Source organism: Marmota monax, unplaced genomic scaffold (genome assembly GCF_021218885.2).
Source record: "Marmota monax isolate L192 unplaced genomic scaffold, Marmota_monax_Labrador192_F-V1.1 WCK01_AAM20220418_F8-fsc01027, whole genome shotgun sequence".
NCBI classification, from domain to species: domain Eukaryota; kingdom Metazoa; phylum Chordata; class Mammalia; order Rodentia; family Sciuridae; genus Marmota; species Marmota monax.
The window spans coordinates 23,731-43,660 of record NW_026694404.1 but is presented as its reverse complement, the minus strand read 5'-3'; the positions used below and the strand labels follow the sequence as shown (position 1 = coordinate 43,660).

The 19,930-nt window shown below is 35.5% G+C and overlaps 2 protein-coding genes across 2 annotated transcripts; both read right to left on the bottom strand.

Annotated features, from left to right (window-relative positions):
- Window positions 1-7,384: 7,384 nt before the first annotated feature.
- Window positions 7,385-8,338, bottom strand: LOC124109528 (olfactory receptor 52N5). Its single transcript, XM_046468191.1, has one exon. It carries the CDS (start codon window positions 8,336-8,338, stop codon window positions 7,385-7,387), a length of 954 nt encoding a protein of 317 aa, XP_046324147.1.
- A 9,469-nt stretch (window positions 8,339-17,807) lies between these two features.
- On the bottom strand, window positions 17,808-18,776 carry LOC124109527 (olfactory receptor 52N1). The gene has a single exon (XM_046468190.1). It carries the CDS (start codon window positions 18,774-18,776, stop codon window positions 17,808-17,810), a length of 969 nt encoding a protein of 322 aa, XP_046324146.1.
- Window positions 18,777-19,930: the final 1,154 nt, after the last annotated feature.

The window sequence follows — 19,930 nt, the reverse complement described above, 5'->3', positions numbered from 1 at the left end:
CCTGTGGAACCAAACTAAATGTCCTTCAATTGATGAATGAATAAATAAAATATGTATACATCCACAATGGAATATTACTCAGCCTTAAATAAAAAGGAAATTATGGCATTTGCAGGTAAACCGATAGAGTTGGAGAATATCATGCTAAGTGAAATAAGCCAATCCCAAAGAACCAAAGGCTGATTGTTTTTTCTGAAAATATACTTATATTCTACTCTTAACATTTTTTTTGTAAGAACATTTAAAGTCTATGCTTTTAACAATTGATAGATTGTTATTCACTATAGCCAACATATTGTACAATAAAACTCTTGAATTTTTTTCTTCCTATCTAACTAAACTTTTGTAAGTGAACATGGCAGTAACATCTTATTACCTTTGCCATATTCTATTGGTTAGAAGCAAATCACTGGGTTCACTTCAAATCAAGGGAAAAGAACTAGATTTACAGGGAGTATCAGGAATAATCTAGGGTTTTTCTGTTTTAATATCAGTATAACATTTTTTTAAGTATTTTCAAATTAACAGCATCAACAAAAAATAGTAGGGCCAGGTGTAGTGGTGCACACCTATAATCCCAAAGGCTCTGAAGGTTGAGGCAGTATGATGGTGGGTTCAAAGTAAGCTTTAGCTACTTAGGCCCTAAGCAATTTAGCAAAACCCTGTCTCTAAATAAAATATAAAAAGGACTGGGGATGTTGCTCAGTGCTTATGTGCCAACACCAACAAACAAACAATAGTAGAAATTAAACCTTCCAAGGACATAATAAACTTTGTGTGAACAACAGTGATGTTCAGCTTTTATATTACATGTGGGATCATGATTGTTCACTGCAGCTCCTTATCATATTTTCTGCATTTCTCAAGCATGCAAAAAAAAAAAGAAACAACAACAACAATAACAAAAACCCCACAATACTAAGTTACCTATAAATATTTGTTTTTAAATTTTTTAAAATTAAAATACTATAAAGGAAAATATGCCTTTAGAGAAAATCCTAGGTACTAAATTTTTAACATAATTACATAATAGAAAAATTGATATACAAAACTTTATATATTATACTAAATGTATATCCTGAAGTCAATCAAGAAATGAACTAAAAGTAAAAACATAAGGCACAGGACTGCCTCTTCCGACCAGCAGTCTACTGTGGGAGCCAAGGCCCAGCCCAGACCACCCACATCAGCCTGCACAGGGACTCCGGCTCACAGTAGGCCCAGGTCCACACCTCAACCCATAGGGCAGACACCCGCTAGAACCTAGCCTTTGGTACAGGACTGCCCCTTTCTACCAGCAGAGTACCACACGAGGTCAAGCCCAGCAGCCCAGATCCACCCAAACCTGCTATGTGGGACCCAGGCTCACAGTAAGTCCAGGATCACCCCTCCACCCACAAGGCAGACAACTGCCAGAGCCCAGCCTCAGACACATGACAGCCTCTTCCTACCAAAAGCTACTGCAGGAGCCCAGGCCTGGCCCAGATCCCTTCACACTGACTTGCACAGGACCCAGATCCAGGATGGTCCAAGTTTGCCCCACCCACCTGAGAGCCTAAGCCTAACCCACTTTCATTTTGGGACAGTGCAGTAATAGCAAGAACCTTCCCCATGCAGTATCCCCTAACTTTGACAGTAGACAGGGCCTAGAAGCAGCTGCATCTCAGAGCAGGCATCCCAGAGGGAGTGTGAGGCCCACCCTCTCACCTTCATCTCTATAAGACAGTGCTTCCATCTTGGGGCACCTTAATTATTATCTTGAGTTACCTCAGTTATTGCCACCACCACCTTTAGATGCAGTAGCATACATTGAGGGACACCAGCAGGGTCTGGAAGCCCAACATCAAGGTGAGGTACAGACAATCTGCACAGGTACTACAAGAATATAGAGAAGAAACTAATATCTCAGATCCACACTGCAAAAAAGAAAGACACATAGACAACATTAAAAAACAAGGGAGAAAAGTGCTCCAAACAAACCAGAATAGTACAATAACAGAACCCACAGACAGCAAAGTTGATAAAATGTCAGAGAAGGAGTTCAGAAGGTTCATAATTAAAGTGATCTGTGAATTAAGGAATGACCTAAATGAGCAAATACAGGCAAACGTTGATCACTCCAACAAAGAGATGAGAGCAAATACAGGTAGCAAAAGTCTACTTCAAGAGAGAGAGAGAGAAAGAGAGAGAGGAGAGAGAGAGAGAGAGAGAGATGCTAAAAAAGTCAGAAATCCTTGAAATGAAGGATACAATAAACCAAATAAAAAAACTCAATAGAAAGCATAACCAACAGACTAGATAACTTGGAATAATGAATGTCAGATAATGAAGACAAAGTATACAATCTGGAAAATAAAATTGATCACACAGTGAAGATAGTAAGAAACCACGAAGAGAACATCCAAGAATTATTAGACATCATCAAAAGACCAAATATACTAAGAGTTATTGGGATAGAGCAAGACAAGAATTTCAAACCAAAGGAATGCACAATCTCTTCAGAGAGATAATATCAGAAAATTTCTCAAGCATGAAGAATGAGTTGGAAAGCCAAATACAAGAGGCCTACAGGACACCAAATGTACAAAATTACAACAGATCTACACCAAGTTGTATTACAATGAAAATGCCTAGCATACAGAATAAGGATAGACTCTTAAAAGCTGCAAGAGAAAGGAATCAGACCACATATAGGGGGAGACCAATTCATATCTCGGCAGATTTTTCAACCCAGACCCTCAAAGCCAGGAGATCCTAGAACAACATATACCAAGCGCTGAAAGAAAATGAACACCAACCAAGAATAGAGCTGGGGATTTGGCTCAGTTGGTAGAGTGCTTGCCTTTCATGCACAAGGCCCTGGGTTCAATCCCCAGCACCACAAAAAAAAAAAAAGAATTTACATCTAGAAAGCCTGCACTACAGAACATACTCAGCAAAATATTCCATGAAGAGGAAATGAAAAACAATGATAAAAATCAGCAGAGGGAGGGATTACACTAAAGGAAAATCTAATCAGAGGAGAATCAAGTCACATTAAATACCAAAAATAAACAAAAATGGCTGGGAATACAAGTCATGTTTCAATAATAACCCTGAATGTTAATGGCCTAAGCTCACCAATGAAAAGACATAGACTAGCAGATTACATAAAACAAACAAACAAAACAAATGAATGAACAAAATCAACGATATGTTGTCTCCAGGAGACTCATCTCATAGAAAGAGACATCCACAGATTGAAAGTGAAGGGTTGGGAAAAATCATACCACTCACATGGAGTGCAGAAGCAAGCAAAGGTTTCCATCCTTATATCAAATAAAGTAGACTTCAAGGTAAAGTCAATCAAAAAGAACACTACATACTGCTCAAGGGAAAATAAAATTTAGTTATTAAATAGTATTTCTCATGACTATTTGTGCATATCACTGTTTTTGCATCTAGCATGTTATTGAGATAAAGAAATATATGTCACTGAATAAAAACTTTGGTTCAGAGAACAGACAGATGAGATTTCAAATAGTAACTGACTTCTTTTTAGCAGTACAACTTTAGAACAATTATTCAACATCTTTGAAATTCACACTGAAATGGGGATAATAATATTCACTTTTAACTAACCTGTAAGAATTAGTACATATTACAAATGGATAAAATAAATATTAAGAACTTCTCCCTTCCGTTAACTGATTTCCAATTTGTAATCTGGACCACAGAAGAGAACCTGTTCAATACTGGGTTCTCTAAGAAGCAGACACTGGATAAAAATTTTACTTGAATATTTTCTGCATTAGATGACCCTGGGAAACACTGCTTGGGGAGGAAATGTGGGACAGGAACCAATAAGAATGTCAGTATACATTGTGTACATATATAGGTTAATGGCTGCAAGCACATGAGCTCAAGTGACTGCTGATTTTTTTTTGTATAATGATATGAGATATGTATCAGCATTCTCCCATCCATGAGGTGATATAACTCAAATCTGTATTCTTCAGCCTCTAAGCAGAGAGTCATGGCTAGCAATAAGACTGTATAAGAGCTGTGAGCACTGAGAGGATATGAGATTGGCATGAATAGCATGTGGTATATTTCATGACTTGTAAGATCAATTGTGTTTTGTGTTATATTAATCCTTGCCTTTCATGGCTTTTATCTTTATTTCTTTTTTTATTCGTTCTTTTTTGATATACATGACCATGACCATATAGTATATTTTGACATATCATACATATATGGAGTCATGGCTTTTAAAGTTAATGGAAAATGACAATTTCTTAAAAATAAAATAAAGCAAAACAAAATTGCTTCCAACAGGAGGATCAATGGAACAAAATACAGACCTACTGCCATAATTTCTTATGAAGCCATAATTAATGTGCCTCCTCTCTCTATCTACGACCTATTATAGATTCTCCTCTCCCATGGTTTCTGCTAGTTTAGGTTCCTTACATAATGAAGTACCCCACACCTTTATCCCTGAGGGGATAAAGAACCTGCCTTCATGTACTTTTATTAACCATTGATAATCACCAGGCATGGGGGCACCAAGAATTTTCTCACTGAAGCTCATTGATTCCTGACATTATCCTGCCAGCAACCATGCCCCCTACTATGTGGGTCAAGTATCTCTGCCAGTAGTCTCTCTTTATTTCAGAGTTTAAGCATGGTAAGAAAAAAAAGACCAATTAGCAACCATAGTTTTAGGTAACATGTCTCCTAAAAGGTGCCCCTTACTCTTGGAAATCAAGAATTATTACTAAAAAGTCCTAAATTTAGAAAAGAAACATAAACACACACGTGTGCTTGGGCACACACACACACACAGTCACATGACACTAGGTATGATAACAATAAAGGCTACTATTTCTACCCTTGTCTTCTGAATGTCATACTTTAGTGATCACTGTAGTTCATCTTTTAGGGCAGTTCCTAAATTTTATAGAATGCTATTTTGTTAAATGGGTGCTAGAAATAGAATCCAGGGCTTGTGCCTGGTGTCTATGCATTCTACCACTGAACTACACTCCCTAATGTCATTTTGTGTTTTTGTTGTTGTACTGGTGTTTGAACCCAGGGCCTGTGAATGCTAGGAAAGTGCTCTACCACTGAGATATACCCTCAAACACAGAATGTCCTTCTCGAGTTGATGCCTGAGCCAATGTTGCATTAGCTACTGTGCAAGTTAAATGGAAGAAACTGGAGTTCACTGATGATCATTAAGCTAGAAAAGACATGATTTAACTGGGACATTATATTTAATTGTACATCAAAGGCTTTTTTGCATATCTGGAAGTTGTGGGTATTGAGTAAAATAGCCTGTTAAGACTACATGGGTAGTCTTAACAGGCTATTTTACTCAATAGAAAAAAGTTCTGAGATCAACAAATAACTGTTGAAAAATAATTCAAAATTTGAAACAGTGTAAGCATTTTGAGTCATGCATGATCTTTCAAGGAAATATATAGAATTTATTCTTTATTTCCTGAGTAAATTGGACAGTACAACTTTTTGAAATATTATGTTTACTGATTGGTATTGTTTTAAATTGATATAACTGCTATTTTTACTTGTATATGATCAGAAAAATTCTTTAATCACCAGTAAGTATGTATTTGTTCATAATACCTCTAGTTACATTTGCTGAGTTATAAAAACTTTACAAAATAGCTACAAATTCCTCAATTATAAGGATATTATGAATGCCAATAGTAAAGGCAGCTTGCCCAAAGGGATTAGGCCACCTAGCCTTGCCTAAAGAAAGAAACGAAACTCTGTTTCCCTTATAAATAGAGTTTAATCATAAATTACATCCTGTATTAAATCCCGTCTCTCTGTGACTTTCTAATTCTCTTAGGATTACAGGGTAATTTTCTGTGATGTTTTAACACTTAGGGAAAACTCTGTTTTATTGCTTCTCTAACATGTATTCTAATTGTATGTGTCCTCTTTCTCTCCAGTGAAAAAACTTTCATTCACTCTTGATTCATTTCCTGCTAAGATGTTCCAGTAAACACCTTTGACCCCTTATCTTTCTTGTTTGAAATGGGGACTTGTCTCTTTCCTTCCTCCTGTAAAGACTATTATCATAGCATGTAATTTAGCAGATTTTTATTGATATGTTACCTCTCAACTATTCTGTGAGCTTATATCTGACAGGAGGAATATCTATAATTTTCTAATTGTTAGTACCTAACACAGGGCCTAAGAAATATAGACTCATTCACTTGGCCATTTAATGAATATTTGTTTTATTCATATTATATTATTTTCACCATATATATGTATTTCATATAGCTTGAAATACAAAGATATTATTAATATAATAATAATATTAATATAGATATTCACTATCTTTTAAAACAACATATTCCAGAAGTCAGTAAACAAATATGGAAAACAAACTTGCTATAAGAGTTTTATGATAATGTTGCAACCAGGAAGATGAATGATGAGTTCCTTTTTACGTGTTAATTGAGCTAATAACAATACTCATGTATGGAAAATGGAAAAAAAAAGTGTTGAACAAAGGGAGCATGAATGAATAAATGAACCCTTCAATCATTTCACCAATAAGATGGCATTCAATTGGAAATTATACACCATATACCAAATAGCTCCTCCACTGTGAATCTTGGAGTATCTAAGCTTTCAGGTAACTAAGACTTGCGTGTCCATTGTATGGACTGTGGTGATATTGGATATCTTCAGAATTGGATACACAGAGAAAAATATGTTCGCTAACATTATTTTACAAACTGAATTTTCGCTTCTAAGACTGTTTAGGCTAAACAATTTCCTGAAAAGCCATTTAATTTCTTCTTTAAAGTTTTTTTAGTTGTATATGAACAGATACCTATATTTTCTGTATCTGTTATTATGTAGTGTTGATTGAACCCAGCACCTCACATGTGCTAAACTAATGCTCTGCCACTGAGCTACAGCCTCAGATCCTTATTTCATATCTATTAGAAAGAGTTGCCAAAACAAATAAGATATTTAGGGACTCCTAATGGATAATATCTTAGATGGATGAATTAGAGGTAAGTTGTTACAATCTCATACCAATGACTTGATTAACATTGGTGACAGAAACCAACATTTTACTCTCTACTTCTCTGAGAGCAACTATATTTACCACTATATATACATACATATCACAACTGATTCAATTAAAAATGTATTAATTCAAAAAACTGCTGATGGAGGGAAAAGACAGGAAAGACATTGAGAAATGAATCCAGAATTAGCTATGAATTTCCTCAATAGAATTTCAAGAAACCCATTCTTGGAGAGACAATGGAGAATGTCAGACAGACACCTGAGTTTTCCCTTTGTTATACTTTTATTCATTATTATTCTATTTAATTTCAGTTTTCTTGAATCAAATGCCATTTTTTTGTCCCTGGAAGAACTTTATGACACTGTCTCGGATCTGTTTTGTCTTTACCCCATAAACAATGGGGTTCAGTGTCGGAGGAAGAAGGAGATAAAGATTAGCCACAATGATATGGAGAGAAGGGGGAATAGTGTGGCCCCCAAAACGATGGGTAAAGAATGTGAAGAATGCTGGCACATAGGTGATGATAATGGCAGATATATGTGCAGTGCATGTGCTGAAGGCTTTTTGCCGAGCATCCGATGATGAGAGGCTGACCACTGCCCGGAGAATCATGGTGTAAGACACAGATATGCAACAAATGTCAAACACTCCAATCAGAAGTGCAACCATCAGACCATAGATGACATTGACCTTGATGCTGGCACAGGATAGCTTTACCACAGACATGTGGTCACAGTATGTGTGAGAAATGATATTGTCCTGGCAGAAAGGCAAACGCTTGACCAAGAATGGAAATGGAATCATCAACAGTATACCTCTCATGAAGGTGGCAAGCCCAGCTTTTGCAATGATAGGGTTAGTGAGTATGGTGGCATAACGCAATGGGTAGCAAATGGCCACATAGCGGTCCAGAGCCATGAGCATGAGCACTCCAGATTCCACACCTGTGAGCCCATGGACAAAGAACATCTGGACTAAGCAAGCGTTGAAGTTAATTTTCTTGAGATCAAACCAGAAGATGCAGAGTGCATTGGGTACAGTGGTGGTGCAGGTGAGGAGGTCAATGAGGGAAAGCATGGCCAGAAAGCAATACATGGGGTGGTGTAAGGCCTCCTCATGATAAATGAGGTACACAAGACCAAGGTTACCCACAAGGGACATAATGTACATTGTGAATAGTGGAAGAGAGATCCATACATGGACTCTTTCCAGACCAGGAATACCATTAAGAATAAAAGATTGAGGGGCCACATATGAATTATTGGAATTGAACATAACTAATTCAGGAGAGGAACTTGATTTTTGCAGAAGTCTCTGTCCTGAGGAAAAGGAATTAAGAAATAGAAATTTGATTTAGATCTTTGAAAATGCAAACTCAAAGCTGTAAGAAAGTTATATTAATAAATATTGCCAAAAATTTTGAATAATAACTTTGAAATTACTTAATTTGTTGAATAATATTAAAATCCTGATATTATTCAAAAAGTTTTATAAACAGTCTGATAGTAATGTCAAGCCATACATAGAAAGTTGTAATTGCTTTTACAAAATAGAAGTAGAAACTGGGTAACAAATATAGGATAATGTTGACTGTCACGCATTTAGATTCAGGAGCAGAAATAGTATTTATATATGATTCCAACACTTGACAGAACATGTGTCCTATGATAGCAAGGGTACACAGGTAAAGAATAATAGTGAAATTTGTTTATTAAAATAATTTTATGTGGAAAACTTTAATGGAAAGATTATGGTTATTTCAATCAAATGCACTTTATTTGCATTTTAGTTCTTTCTAAATCCAGGTGTATCTTGATGACATTTACTTCATTCTTACAACCTCTGTTGTTCATCTATAATTTAAGACTAATGGTGCTTACCTTAGAGATTTCTGAAAAATAACCAGAAGTTTAGTTTATCTTAGGTTATCATTCTCATGGATTGATCATAGGAATCTTTTGAAATGCAGTTGTAGTTGTTATATGAATATGAAGTACAAGGATAATGCTATGGATATCAATTTAATTTATTTTCCCAAGAAAAAGAAAGATAAGAAATCTTCTTTTTGTGCTGGGTGTGGTGGCACATGCCTGCAATCCTAGAGACTCTGGAGGCCAAGGCAGAAACATCAGCAACTTAGCAAGACCCTAAGCAACTCAGTTGGACTCTGTTTCAAAGTAAATAATAAAAAGGGCTGGGTATGTGGCTCAGTGGTTAAGCACTCTTGAGTTCAAACCCCAGTATCAAAAAAAGAAAAGAAAGAAAAGAAATATCTTTTGTCAAATAATTTGGGATCTCCCCATGAGATAATCTATTTCTTTTCAATCTCTTTTCTAAATGCAATTTTTAAGAAACATATACTCTGGACTCTTCCTGTTTTCTGCCTATGGTGAAGATAGTTTTCAAATATCTAAATTTATGAGTAAGCCAAGTCATAATTGTTGTGACTTTCTAAGCGCATGCTGGATATTACCACTTTAAATTTCCACGAAAACGTTAAATTTACCATGTCAAAAATTAAACTCATCAATGCAAAATGTACCCATGCCAAAAACAGACTTTATCCCTGAGGCTTTTTGGATAATTGTGTCATTATTCACCACATTATCAAAACTGAACTCTGTAAACTTTATGATCTCTGATATTCATTAACCTCATCTTAGTGTTATTTCTTTATAATCCAGTGTCCCAATTGGTATTCTATTCAGGTTACCTCAACATATCTATTTTCCTGGCCTATCCTGAGACAAGATGAATTTGTATTTTTTTTTGTGGCGAGGGAATACTGAGGATTGAACCCAAGGGAGCTTTACCATTAATCTACATATCTGGTCCTTTTAAAATTTTTAATTTAGAGTCTCACTAAGTTTCCGAGGCTGACCTCAACCCTATGATCTTCTTACTTGGGCTTCTTGAAATAGCTAGAATTACAAGCTTATGTGCCAGCATGCCCAGCAACTTATATTTTAAGTTGTATTGATATGTATTAATATACATAATAGTGCAATTCATTGTGGCATATTTGTTCATGCACAGAACACAATTCGACCAGCAATATTTCTAATAGCCGTCCCTTGTTTTTATAACCAATTTCACTGAACTTTTTAAAGACCGTCCAGCTTTGTCTATCTCCTTGTTTTGCCTCTTCTGCTTTTCAAATCAGTTTGTGCTATTACATAATTTTGAGGATATTTTAAGTCATTGTTTAATAAACATCAACGTTTTTCATTACTTTAAGGATAGGGCTCAAATACCTTGGCATTTCATTCAAACCAGTAAAATTTAGATTTTATCTTTCCTATTTCATTTCTTTCCATTCTCTAGTCAAACATATCCTGGTTTAGATGCTAGGTCATATGACCAATGTACACAAACTTTCATTCTTGAACTGGGCTATACTACTTGTTGATTGCAAAATGCTACCTAGAATTGATATCTAGGTAGGTCTTGCACAATTTCTTTCATTTATTTGAAAATCTCTGTAACATGATTGGAAGGAAGGAAATAATAAAGAAATGAGTACAAATAAATGAAATAGAGACTAGAGAAACAAAACACCAATAATCTAAGACTGGTTTAATTTAAAGGAAAAACAAAATTGACAAGCATTTAGCTAGATGAGAAAGAGAACTCTAGGGTAAATAAAATCAGAAATGAAATAAGGACATTATGACTGGCACTACAGAAATACAAAGGATTTGAAGAAAATATTATGAATTACTAGCAAATTATATTCAACAGCACATTAAAATGGTCACTCACCATGATCAAGTGGTATTCATCCCAGGAATATAAAGGTAAGTTCAATGTACTAAGCTAGTCATAAATGCAATATATCATATTAACACAATGAAGGGTAAAATTCTGTAATAATTTCAATAGATGTAGAAAAAGCATTTGATAAAATTTGACATCTACTCTTCTACTTAACATAGTACTGGAGGTCATAGACAGAGCAAATAGGCATAATGGAAAAAGTAAAAGGAATCAAATTGGAAAGGAGAAGTGAAATTGGTCCTGTCTGGAGATGCATATTTCTATATATTAGAAAACACTAAACACTCCACCAAAACCCACAATCAACAAATGCAGTAAAGTTGCAGAATATAAAACCAACATACATTAATCATCAGCATATTTGCATATGTATATATGAGCAGTGAACTATCAGAAAAAGAAATGTAGAAAACAATCTTATTTACAAGCGACCAAGCAGGGTGTGTGTGTGTGTGTGTGTGTGTGTGAGTATAAACTTGACCAAGAAGGTGAAAGATCTGTACAAGAAAAAATATGAAAAATTGATGAAAGAAATCAGAGAATTTGTGTCTACAAATTAATGAAAACACAATTTTTTGGCGTGTTAAAAGAATTAATATTGTTAAGCAATCTACAAATTCAGCACAATCCCTACAAAAATAGGAATGGCATCCTTCATAGAAATAGAAAAGAATGCCCCAAATCATAGAAAACCATAAAAGATTCTAAATAGCCAAAGAAATCCTGAGCAAAAGGAACAAAGCTGGAGGCATCACACTGCATGACTTCAAAATATACTAAATATAGTAACACAAACAGCAGGTACTGACAGACAAAGACACACAAACCCATGGAATGGTGGGGGGCCCACAGAGGGCAGAAATAAATCCACATATTTAAAGCTAAATAATATTTGGAAAAGTATTGGTACCTTTGTAAAAAGGGGCCAATAACATATTGCGGGTAAACACATGTCTTTTTAATAAAGAGTGTTGGGAAAACTGGATATCCACATGCAGAAGGAAATTAGACCATTTTCTCCCACCACATGGAAAAGTTCAACCAAAAATGGATAGAGATTAAATGCTGTAGAATTAGCATGATCAGTCTTTTCTTGAAGGCAAGATCCATTACCTCATCCAGGTGGAAAGCAGGCAGTGGATGCCATCCTGCTGCATCTGCTGTTTCACATCTTGCACTGAGCAGCCATTTGACACAAAATGGATATAGCATCCATGGTCGCCTCTGGCTGCTAAAAGAGAAAGCAGGCTCCTTTGGATTATCGCCTGATTCTAGTTTCCAGAAAACTCCTTTTCACTTTCATGCTAGCTTCTCTAGTTATGATTCAGATCTGCATTCTGTATCTGAGGTGTAGTCACTAGGACACAGAATGAAATCTTATCAGCATTTCAAAAATCACTTCCCCAGTCCCCTGGGTAGGAAAGTGAAAAATAAACTGGATTCAGAAAACAAGATCTCTAGATTCTTCAATACTCTTTTTTGTTCACTGAGGTCATTGTTCTGATACATTTGTTCTGAAATGTCCAATCCATGCTTTTAGTGACACAACGTGATATTGCTGAACCTGGATGTCTTTAGTGTATGAACTCTAAATTAAATTCAATGAATTCTACTTGTTAAAGTTTTTAAAAAATCTATTGAACATCCACTGTATGTGGCAGGGAATATATACTTGGGCACTTGGCAGAAGGATTTTCTTCATCTCTACTCAGGAGTTTTTATGTTCACTGAATGCATAAATACCAAATTTGCATTCCAACTCAAATAATTATCCTTATGCCAATGGATAAAATAGCAACTGTTCCATTTGATTATCTATATTTATATATTTAACATATTTACATGATTACTATTGAGGTTAATCTGTGAATTTAATTACTTCTTATAATGAGTCTATCAATTCAATATTGTTAATGCTCCTTTATCTGACAAAGGAAGTATATTGAATAGCCTTCTTAGAGATTCAGAATTTTGTGTGTCTATACTGAATAGTGGTGGAGCAAGAACTTCCAAGTCTCTTCCAAACCAAACGAAACAGGTTTATTGTTTGAAATTCCCCTTACTTCTTCTTTGCCACCCCCACATTCTCTCCATTTTTTTTTTCATTTTGATGATAACCTGGAGACCTGTACTGAAACAATTTAGCTTTGTCCTTTCCCTGTGTTGACCTGTAAGTTGTTTTAGTGTATTGTCCAAATTTGTTACCTACTTTGAATGAGGACAGTAATGGATTAAAAAGAATTCTCAATAAATTGGGGTTGTATTGAATGAGTACAAGTTTTGTGACTGAATTCAGGAAAGGGAAAGGTGGGGAAGAGTGGGCTACTGATTTAGTGGGGAAAAATTGTACCTATTTATCTTTTCCTGGTTTAAAGTATCTTAGGATTGTTTCTAATCCTCCACATGACAGCATATATTTTTAAAAATAAATAACTTCCATTGTGTGTGTGTGTGTGTGTGTATATATATATATATATATATATATATATATATATATATATATATATATATCACAATGTATTTTCCATACATCTATTGAAAGCCACCTAGGTTGGTTCCCCAGCTTTGTTATTGTGATTGTGCTGCTATAAACAATAAAAGTCTGCTTAATATTAATATGTGTGTGTGTGTGTGTGTGTATAGAAGTGTTCTCTAACTCCATTGGAGATTTTAAGGGCATCTGACCCATACCTTTGCCCACCAAAAACATACATCCTATACAAGTACTGTTCTGAGTGTGGAATAAACATATGTTAACTTTTTTTCAGCAAAATAAATCAGCAACAACATCCTTTGTAGAGCAGTAGCTTTGTGCCTCTGATGATACAGACAGAATGAAAAAATGCTAGGCTTTGCTATATTGTGAACCTATGAACTCCTGGAAGGCAGAAATCATCCCTTACCCACAATATGGCTGCAGATAAGACGCATGAGAGGTGTTCAGGTCAGGGACAGTACATGGTGTCCGCAATATGGCTTCGTCTTATAGCATGGAGTGTAAGTGTTTAGGCCAGTGGAGATCCCACAGGAAACCAACACAATCTCTTCTGTCCTCAGAAGTCTTGAGACTTAATGTAAAACAGGCTTAAGAGCCCCCACAGAGCACAGAGTCCCTAAGGGAAAGCATGATACAAAGCTTCACATGTTCCTGGGGAACTAGTTCCTTAGCCATAGGTGGATCCCAGAGGAAAGCAGCCTAGAAGGTCACTCCCTGACACAGGTGTCCCACAATGAGGACTACAAGTTGAAAATTCTTGTCTAACACAATTAAAAATAAATTAAAAGATTGATATTTACGTAAGATTTCATGAATTTTTATTTACTATTGAAAATTCCAAAATAGTAAATGCTTATTAATTAACAAAAAAGAAAATAGTAACAATGAAGACATTTTAAAGTAACATATTTCTCTCAGAAATACCTACTCATAGATTTTTGGGTATTTGTATCCACAAATGCACTATTTTTTTCTGAAAATCATGATCATAATTCACAGGTTATTTACCACTCTTAGCTTCTCATTTAAAAATATATCATAAACGTTCATCAATAACTTTACAATGTGTCTCAAAGTTAACACAGTAGTGTATTTTATGGCTATCCACTTGCCTTAAATATTTCTCTAATTAAAAACATTGAATTCATTTTCAATATGTTACATTGTAGCTTTATGATGATCATCCACATATCATGGTTGATGCTATTAAGAAATTTGTGGAAATGAATAGGTATTAATTCAAATATATACTACTTTTAAATCACTTATATATCAAATTTCCTCTAGAAAATTTGCACTCAAACTCTGTACCCTTTGAAACAATGTCAAGTTGTTCTGTCACTTCCTTTTGTGAGGTTCTACACTAGTAGCTGGTTTTCTCTAAGCATAAATACTAGGAAATGGGAAGTCTGGTGAGCAGGCGATCCACTGATGTAGATGGGAACCTCGTGTCCACAGTTGGAATTGAGAGTTCATTGGATCTTTACAAAAAAACTAAACAGAACAAAACTTACAAAAGAGAGGTAGGTGCTAAGCTAGAGTTATCATTAGTAGAGTAAGTTCTGGTATTCAAATGCACAATAGGATGGCTATAGATAATCAGGGTCTGTACTTCTTTAAAAACTAGAAGAAAGACTTTTGAATGTTTTCACCAGAAAGAAATGATGTTTGTGGAGATGGGTTCACCATGCTTCCAACATTATATGATGTGTATATTGAAACATTATCTATAAACCTGTAACTGTATAATTTTTATGTGCCAACTTTTAAAAAGTTAAAAATAAGGAAACCTTACATTTATGTCTACATGGAGTGACCTTGAAGAAATTGTGCTATATGAAATAAACTTAACTTATAGTAACAGAAAATAGAAGAGTCAGGTGTACAAGAGAAATATAGGGAGATGTTGGTCCACAAATGCAAGTGTGCAGATATTGGACAAGCTGAGGAAGACTAATATATAGCACGATGACTGTGTTTAGCAATAATACATTTTATGTTGAAATTTGCTGAGAGTATATCATATATTCTCACAAAGATGTGTCCAAGTTTATCTTATATAAACACTTTTTTAGGTATTTTGTCATTTATTGGCATTTCTTAAACCACCAATTCTGAATTCAGTTATAGAAAATACTTTATGGTGTGTTATGGTCATTATGAGAAACAGTGCATTAGTTCCTCAAAAAAATAAAAACAGATTTGTCATATGATTGAGCAATCCCATTACCATGTATATATTCAAATTAAATGAGATTTGTCTGTTGAAGAAGCATCTGCACACTACATTTCACAAGAGCAAAGGTAAGGGATCAACCTAATTGTTCATCAAGAAATGAATGCATAAAGAAAATACAGTATATATACACACACATGGAACACTACTTAGCCAAAAAAGGAGAAGGCACCCTATCATTTTGGGCAATATAAATGAATCTGGAGTATATTATGTGAAGTGAAATAAACCAGGCAGAGAGACACAGGTACCACATGAGGTAGATTTATGCAGGTACCACATGAGGTAGATTTATGCAGAACATTATCTTACCAAAGTTGAGAACAAAATAGTGGTTACCAGACACCGGGTTGTGGGAAGGAGATGAGGTAGGTCAGTGAATGCAAGGTCACAGGTAGGAGGAATAATACCTGATCTTCTTTTGTACAAGAGTGGGGGCTATAGTTAACATTAATGTATTATATATTTCCAAATAACTGAAGGAAAGAAATACATTTTTTCAACTAAAAATACAAAAGTAATTTAGAGAGGCTTGGATAAATTTGTTCCTTTGATTTAACAGCTTTCTATTTTAATGACAGTTCTAAAAGTCAGACATTTGCCTTCTGGTGTTTCTTTTCCATATACCTTGTTCTTGTTCAATCTGTGTAATATATTTTCAGATACTACTGAAAACTATGGATGCAGGTTCTTCATGAGTAATAAGGATGATGCTATTAGAACAAAAGAGAAGGAACTATAATCTTGATTTGGCTACAAAGTGATCAACATTCGCACTCAATACTCATATTAACATTCATGTAGCTATAGTACACAAAATAATATTTATTAAGTTTAATCATTACAATCAAATTACAAACAAATCCAGAATTGAATGAAATGGTAATAATTTAAAGAAGAAACTAAAGATAAAATTCATTCACATAGAGGTTTAAATTAGTGGGAAAAGGAGGACAGGGACCATGCATATTTTTCATGTCTGTGGTATCATACAATATATATGTATATTTATATAAAATATATAATATTTTGAGAGAAAGTGTGACTGATATAGTAATTGAGTTAGTTCTCATTGTGTCTGGGCCTAGTGGTTCATGCTTTTAATTCTACTGGCTTGGGAGGCTGAGGCTGGAGGATCACAAGTTCAACACTAGCCTCAGCAATTTACTGAGGCCCTAAGCAACTTGGTGAGACCCTGTCTCAAAATAAAAAACAGAAAGGGCTGGGGAGGTGGCTCAGTGGTTAAGCACCCTTGGTGTCAATCACTGGTACAAAAAAAGAATTCTCATTGTGTATGACAGAATAGTTTGTAATCTAATTAAAGTTCAAACATAACTTAAAGAAATAATCACCAGAAAGAACAACAACAGCAACAAAATATATATATATATATATATATATATATATATATATATATATATATATATATAAATACCACAATAGTTTTAAAAGGTTATTTCTATAAAAGAAATAAATGAAGGTTTTGATCATTTTTTTACTATGGTATTGTCCATGTTATTTGATCATAATTTGTATAAACATGCACACATAACATACCAAATTTAACATATTCACTAATAAATAAAGTGTATATTCATTCTAAGTCATATACAGAAGCACAGGAGACAAGAAAAAATGTTTTACAGTTTATAGGGTCCGAGTATGATTCTCAAAAGATGTTATTTCAAATAAATGTTTTTCTGAAATATATCATGCATGCAAAAAAGAGCAAACATCGTAGGTAACAGTTTCATGAAATGCCACCAAGTTGATAAACCCTGTACCTACCATCCAGAACAAGATAATGACCCAGGAAATAAGAATTAACTCCAAGTGATTTTGGCAGGACAATGCTGAGAAAGGTAAATCAGATACAGATACTAATGAACATAAGTTGTTTATTGTGAGGAATTTAAAATCTTCAAGACATTCAAATCCACCCCAGTGATCCAACCACTCTGTCTCAGTGTATGAACATTGTCATTCAGGGGAGAGATTCCTGTCTAGTAAGACTAAATGCTGTGAACATGGAAATCTTCTACATTAAAGAGGCTTTGAATTTCACACAGGGGATTTTACCTACATGAACAGAGACTTAGCCGTTCAAAAGAGGAAGAAGACTTTGAGTTGCAGATACGTGTTCCCTGTGGACACATACTAGGTTTCCTTTGGAGAGTTTACTGTTGGGTTGGTGATCTCAACCTGGGTAAGGGAATTCTTACATTCAAAAGTGTCTATTTGACGTTCTGAGACAAAGTATCCTTTCGCTTAAACAAGAACCTAATGACACTGTCTCGAATTTGCTTGGTTTTCACACCATACACAATCGGGTTCATGGTGGGAGGCATGAGTAGATAGAGATTAGCCATAATGATGTGTATGTGGGGAGGAATGGTATGTCCCCCAAAGCGGTGTGTGAAGAAGGTGAAGAAGGCTGGGACATAAGTGATGACGATGGCACAGATGTGGGCAGTGCAGGTGCTGAAGGCTTTCTGCCGAGCATCTGCTGAGGACAGACTCACAACCGCCCGAAGGATCATGGTGTAGGAGACTGTGATGCACAAGATGTCAAAGCCCCCAATCAGAAGGGCAACCATCAAACCATAGATGGCATTGACCTGGACATTCCCACAGGAGATCTTTGCGACAGACATGTGGTCACAGTAGGTATGGGGGATGATATTGCCCCTGCAGTATGGCAGGCGCTTGGTGAGGAAAGAGAAAGGAATAACAAGCATCACGCCCCTAAGAAAAGTGAGCAGCCCGGCTTTAGCAATCACCACATTGGTGAGGATGGTGGCATAGCGCAGGGGATAGCAGATGGCCACGTAGCGGTCCAGTGCCATGAGCATGAGCACTCCAGACTCCATTCCTGTGAAGGTGTGCACAAAGAACATCTGGGCCAGGCAGGCCTTAAAATCAATCTCCTTGAGGTTGAACCACAGTATGCAGAGAGTGTTGGGAAGGGTGCTGGTGCACATGAGCACATCTGTGAAGGAAAGAAGGGCTAAGAAGATGTACATAGGTCTGTGCAAGGCCTCTTCAGAGTAGATGAGGTACATAAGGCCAAAGTTCCCTGTAAGGGCAATGCTGTACATGGCACACAGGGGGAAGGAGATCCACAAATGCACCTCTTCCAGACCAGGGATGCCATTTAAAATGAATGAAGCTGGAGTAAGGCTGGTGACATTTAGGAGTGACATAATGACTTTTGGGAAGTTTAGAGTAGAGCATTCACAGAATTCCCTGTGTAAACAGAAGAAAAAATTTCAGAGTGTCACTGACTAGCAGGGCTTTGTCCCATAAAATGGCTAATTCATCTTTCTTGGGGATAGATGACCTTATTGCTCTCATAGGTTTTACATGTGGTACATACTCTCTTAGAGTCCATGCCTTAAGCATTAGATGTTGACAACATCAATGGCTTGTGCAGTTTCTTTTGTTATCATGTCTTCCATTCTCCAGGTTGAATTTGGCTACTAACTGACCAAATGGATGGTCAAGGATTGATTATATATTTTCTGGGATCCAGGTGTTCACCATAGTCAGAGATGCCCATACTAACCTGAAATATTTATAATCATCAGTTGTTCTGACATGCTAACCTTTCAAAGTTAATGTTTTACCTAATAGACTTGCTGAAGTTGATTCCAATTTACTTGTACCACAAAATTCCTCTCCTCTCTCTTCAAAAATCTTCACTACAGAAATATATATTTTACCCTCTCCTAATATCTACCTTTAATCAAAATGATGGACTGATCTTGAAAATAAAACATAGAAACAAATGCCCTTTCTAACATCATCACTCCATGACCTATTTTATTAGTGACAAAGTAAATAGGTAATGAAGAATCATTGTAATAGTAGAAAGCAGCCAATGTTTTTCCAATATTAGCATCTAGTCTTCTGGACTCTAGATCTAGTTCAATGAGAAAAAGATGCTTCAGCTTAAACTGCATCAGTCAATATTCCTTTATTATACTGTGCTTTATTTTCTACCCACATCACATCTTCCAAGACTCATAGAACAAATATTTCTCAAGCAACGTAATCTACATAGCAATGCTTCTCTGGTGTAAAGTAGATTTTCAATACATTTTTTTAAAAATTCCACAGAAAAATAGGCTTTAGGAGAATAAGTGTTGACATAAGGTGAGTATTGAGGGGAGAACATTTGATTTGATAGTATGCTGTGAGGAAACAGGATCAAAGTTGTGAACATAGGAGGAACACAAAAGATGCAAAATTATGTAGTTGGCTATATTGCTCAAGGTATGCTTATTAAAAACAACAATAATAACAACAAAATGAACAAGTATTGTGGTTCTAGGGCTACTCCTACAGAAGAGGTTAT